Source organism: Drosophila gunungcola, unplaced genomic scaffold (assembly GCF_025200985.1).
Source record: "Drosophila gunungcola strain Sukarami unplaced genomic scaffold, Dgunungcola_SK_2 000016F, whole genome shotgun sequence".
In the NCBI taxonomy this organism is placed as follows: Eukaryota; Metazoa; Arthropoda; class Insecta; order Diptera; family Drosophilidae; genus Drosophila; species Drosophila gunungcola.
The window spans coordinates 1,265,150-1,270,353 of NW_026453199.1; the positions used below are offsets into that span (position 1 = coordinate 1,265,150).

Genomic DNA, 5,204 nt, shown 5'->3' on the forward strand with positions numbered 1-5,204 from the left:
ATAAGTGCCATGAAACGAAGATTGCGTTCAAAGGTTTGGTGGCCATGTTTGGAAAAAGATGCTGAACAATGCGTTAAGGCGTGCCGAGATTGTCTTATAGTGTCAATGCCATCAAGGCCTGCTCCGATGCAACGACACCCGTTTCCGGATGGACCCTGGAAATGTCTAGCGACTGATCTTTTGGGACCATTACCTAACGGTGAGAATATATTAGTCCTCATAGATTATTACTCAAGGTATATACCATTACCTAACGGTGAGAATATATAAGTCCTCATAGATTATTACTCAAGGTATATAGAATTCAAATTAATCAGATTTATATCATCCAAAATAATTATTGATGAGATGAAGGAGATATTTTCACGGCTAGGATTTACAGAGACGCTAACGACTGATAATGGTAGGCAATTTGTAAGCGCTAAGTTCAAAAGTTTTTGCCACACAAACGGAATTAAATTAATGCCTACACCTCCCTACTGGCCCCAGGCTAACGGCGAAGTAGAGAACATAACCCGATCTCCTGTGAAACGTTTAAAGATAGCTCACGCGAATAACGACAGCTACAAGAAAGAAATCCAGAAATTCGTATTGATGTACAATGTTACTCCACACGGTACCACAGGCGCTCCACCGACGGAACTAATGTTCAACAGGGTGATTAGGGATAAAATTCCTAGCATCCAGGATCTTGTTGGCGTGATGGCAGACTCAGAGGAAAAAGGCAGGGATCTGCTGGAAAAAGAAAAAGGAAAACAGTATGCAGACAAATCCAGGAGCGCGGGAAACTTGGATATTCGAATTGGCGACAAAGTACTTTTAAAGAACGTAGTATTCCCACACAAATTGACACCTACATTTGATACGACCACTTATGAGGTTACTAAGCGAGAAGGAAATGTTGACCAGATACTCGGGGGTGGTAAGACGTACACCAGAAACGTTGGTCATTTAAAAAAGATAGTAGAGACTAAATCGTCTATGTCGACAAATCCGATGGACGTCGACGCAGACTCCTTTCCTTCAACTTCGATATCTTTACAGCCAACAACAGAGACTTTAAGCTCACAGGATGTCTCGAAATTCTATGCTTTAACGGGACAGGAGGATTCGATGTCTAGTAAGCAGCATATACCAAACGAGGACCTGAGACTCCGTCTAAAGAAAAAGGAAGGGGTGTGGCGACCTGTACCAGCAGAGAGCGACGCTAAGGAGAAGAGTAATGTTCTCTTCCTATCTCCACAGTAGGTTTGGCTGGTACTTTGCCAATCCGTTGGCAACGCCTTATTATTAGTTCCAGAGTCACCGACCAGAGCGGATGGTCAATAAAGAATATAATTATCAGTTGATATAAAGTGTTTTCATTCAGTGGGAGATCATGGTCTTTACACTGGCGACGAGAATAAAACCGGAGATTAAGTTTGTACTAACCTTTTGCAAGAAAAAGATAATCGAATCGATTAAATCAGCAAACTTTAAGTGTGCAAAAGAAATGTAAGTAGAAAAAAAGAGGAAGAAGACACAGGCACACAGCATTGCCAGAGTGGAAAAAGAGAAAGTCTATTCCCAATCCAAAAAAAAAAAAATAAAAGAGTCTATTCCAAATGGAATGAGAACAAGAAATTCCAAATGGAATGAGCCTTAGCTAAAAAAAAAAAAAAATAAACGAGCCTATTTCAAATGGAATGAGATCAAGGAAAAAAGTAAAAGCCTTAAGTTATCTGTTCCTAATGGAATAAGAGCAAAGAAAGAGAATACAGAAAAGCCCGATGTTGAAGGACTATTCTGGGATTTATGTTTAATTTCAGGAATAATTATGACGGAGCTGAAACCTTTTCTATGCCAGGCGATGGACAAGGCGCTATGCCGTACGGAGTGGGAAATGTGGCTGCGCGCATTTACTATATATGTGGACACGAAGGAGATCACAAATGTGTATAAAAAGAGGAATAAACTCCTTCACTTGGGTAGACCTCAGCTTCAGGCGGTTGTGTATAGCATTCCCGGCGCCTTGATACCATACGATACGACGACAAGGCTAAAAATGACGTGTTTACTCCTTTGGTAAGCAAACTAAATGAGAATTTTTCACCGCTGCGAAATTTCGCGTTCGAAAGGCACCTGTTTCGATCTATGACACCGGTGGAGGGAGAAGGTTTTACGGAGTTTTTACTTAGATTACGCCAACAAATCGCTATGTGCTCATTTGGTGAGACTAAGAGACAAATCGAAGAAATCTGTTTAACCGACCAAATTATTGATGTCTGGGCCCCATTAGACTTAAAGAAGAAATTGCTTGAAAATGAGCAAACTTTGGAGGAGGTCGTAAAAACATGTTGCATAGATGAGCAAGTAAACAAACAAACGCAGTCTATGGCCGCACCAACTACCTCAAGCAGCATTAACAAAATTATACAGCACGATACGGGTATGGAGTGCGGAAGATGTGGTAGAAGAGGGCATCGGGAAAACAGCGCGGAATGCCCCGCTAGGAACATGAGGTGCAGAAAATGGGATAGACTCGGGCATTTTTATAAGAAATGCCGTACGAGGGTACGAAAATCGTTCTTCGGTATGGAAGAACCGGATCGAAAACGGCGACGTCAGGGAAATACTAGGATCAATAAGTAATGAAACTCAAAATGAGTATGGCGATTCAAAGTCTACCAACCTGTTTAGAGTAGCAAATGAGCAATCCGGCGAGGAAGAGATTCGGTGTAAAATAAGTGGTCATACGGTCGCCATGATTATTGATCCCGTCTCAAAGTATAACCTAATCAGTCATTCGGATTGGCAACAATTGCGCGAGGGAAAAGCAGTCATTTTTAACGCTCGCACAGAATCAGTAAACCAATTTAGAGCTTATGCCTCAGACCGTCTTCTCAAGGTATTACAAATTTTCGAAGCACCGATTTCGGTACGGAACGATTCTGAACTAATTGATACTTTTTAAGTTATTGAAAATAGTAAACAATCTTTGTTAGGACGTGACACAGCTATAAAACTCAACGTCTTAAGACTGGGACTAAGCGTACATAGAGTTGAAAAAGTTGAACCGTTTCCCAAATGGCGTGACGTTTCAGTCAAACTTTCGATTGACGAATCCATTACTCCCATCCAACAACCCATTAGGCATGTACCGACAGCGTTGGAAGAAAAAATTGATAAAAAACTCGAAGAAGCATTAAGCATGGACATTATTGAACCCGTATCTGGTCCAAGCGCCTGGATATCACCTTTGGTTATTGCATTTAAAGATGATGGTGATATTCGTTTATGCATAGATATGCGGCGTGCAAATAAAGCTATTCAGAGAGAAAACTACCCATTGCCAACTTTTGATAATTTTATGACTAAACTAAGGGGTGCCAAACATTTTTCAAGGCTCGACCTAAAAAACGCCTATTATCAATTGGAATTGGCCGAATCCAGCAGAGGAATTACAACATTTATTACGCACTGTGGTTTATTTCGATACAAACGTTTAATGTTTAGGGTGAACTTGGCACCTGAAATATTCCAAAGGTTGATGGAAAAACTCATATCTCCTTGTCAAAATGACTTAAACTACATTGACGACATAATAGTCTTTGGGAGCGAACATGACGCAGCCCTAAAAATGGTAAGGACAATTTTGAAAAATAATAATATTTTGCTGAACGAAAAGAAATGTACACTAAGAGCTCAGAAATTAAAATTTTTAGGATCGAAGTTGATCCAGAAAAAGTTAAGGTTATTACTGAGTTCAGAGCTCCCAAAAATAAAGAAGAAATACGCAGTTTCCTTGGTCTAGCTACATACGTGGCTAAATTTGTGGTTGACCTGGCAGACAGTACTGATCCATTAAGGAAATTACTAAAGAGTCATGAACCATTTGTTTGGGGTAAAGAGCAGGATGAAGCATTTAAAATATTAAAATAAGTATTGCAGCAGTACCAAAACTCTCATACTTTAACCCTAAAGACAAAACCTGTTTAATTGCGGATGCTAGTCCGGTAGCTCTTGGTGCTCTATTAGTACAGTTTGACAAATCTAACAGCCCACGAATAATATCATTTGCCAGCAAGAGCCTTTCACCGGTAGAAAAGAGATATTTGCAAACCGAAAAGGAAAGCCTGGCGTTGGTGTGGGGTGTGGAAAAATTATATTTTTATTGGTTGGTTTAAAATTTGACTTAATAACTGATCACAAGCCGTTAGAGACGATCTTTAAACCAACATCACGACCCCCGGCTAGAATTGAAAGGTGGTTGCTGACGTTGCAATTTTACCGTTTTCATGTTATTTATAAAACGGGAAAAGATAATATTGCTGACTCACTGTCAAGACTGTGCCAACATACTGATGCAGAACCTTACGACTGGGCTGGAGAGGAGCATATTTTTCGCATACTGTCAACATCCATACCTAAATCCATCTCTATATCTGAAGTCAGCGAAATGAGTGTCCTAGATGAGGAGATGGTGGATGCAATGACGTGTCTTAATCAAGACTCATGGAAAGCGAATTTGTCAAGCCCGCATTACCCGTTTCGGCTGGAACTGTCTATAGTCGGTGATATCCTACTTCGAGGCACCCGGTTAGTAATTCCACGAAAACTACGATGTGTAATCCTTAACCTTGCTCACGAAGGGCATCCCGGAATAAGTGCCATGAAACGAAGATTGCGTTCAAAGGTTTGGTGGCCATGTTTGGAAAAAGATGCTGAACAATGCGTTAAGGCGTGCCGAGATTGTCTTATAGTGTCAATGCCATCAAGGTCTGCTCCGATGCAACGACACCCGTTTCCGGATGGACCCTGGAAATGTCTAGCGACTGATCTTTTGGGACCATTACCTAACGGTGAGAATATATTAGTCCTCATAGATTATTACTCAAGGTATATACCATTACCTAACGGTGAGAATATATAAGTCCTCATAGATTATTACTCAAGGTATATAGAATTCAAATTAATCAGATTTATATCATCCAAAATAATTATTGATGAGATGAAGGAGATATTTTCACGGCTAGGATTTACAGAGACGCTAACGACTGATAATGGTAGGCAATTTGTAAGCGCTAAGTTCAAAAGTTTTTGCCACACAAACGGAATTAAATTAATGCCTACACCTCCCTACTGGCCCCAGGCTAACGGCGAAGTAGAGAACATGAACCGATCTCTTGTGAAACGTTTGAAGATAGCTCACGCGAATAACGACA

The 5,204-nt window shown here is 40.5% G+C and overlaps 1 protein-coding gene across 1 annotated transcript; it reads left to right on the forward strand.

The window, feature by feature from the left end:
• Positions 1-363: 363 nt before the first annotated feature.
• LOC128263713 (uncharacterized) lies at positions 364-2,178 on the forward strand. The gene is made up of 2 exons (XM_052998805.1): positions 364-1,494; positions 1,809-2,178. Exon 1 carries the CDS (start codon positions 463-465, stop codon positions 1,246-1,248), a length of 786 nt encoding a protein of 261 aa, XP_052854765.1. The 5' UTR covers positions 364-462; the 3' UTR covers positions 1,249-1,494; positions 1,809-2,178.
• The last annotated feature ends 3,026 nt before the right edge of the window (positions 2,179-5,204 follow it).

Coding starts and splice junctions, on each gene's coding strand:
- LOC128263713 (XM_052998805.1), top strand. CDS start 463: ATGCCTACACCTCCCTACTGGCCCCAGGCTAACGGCGAAGTAGAGAAC.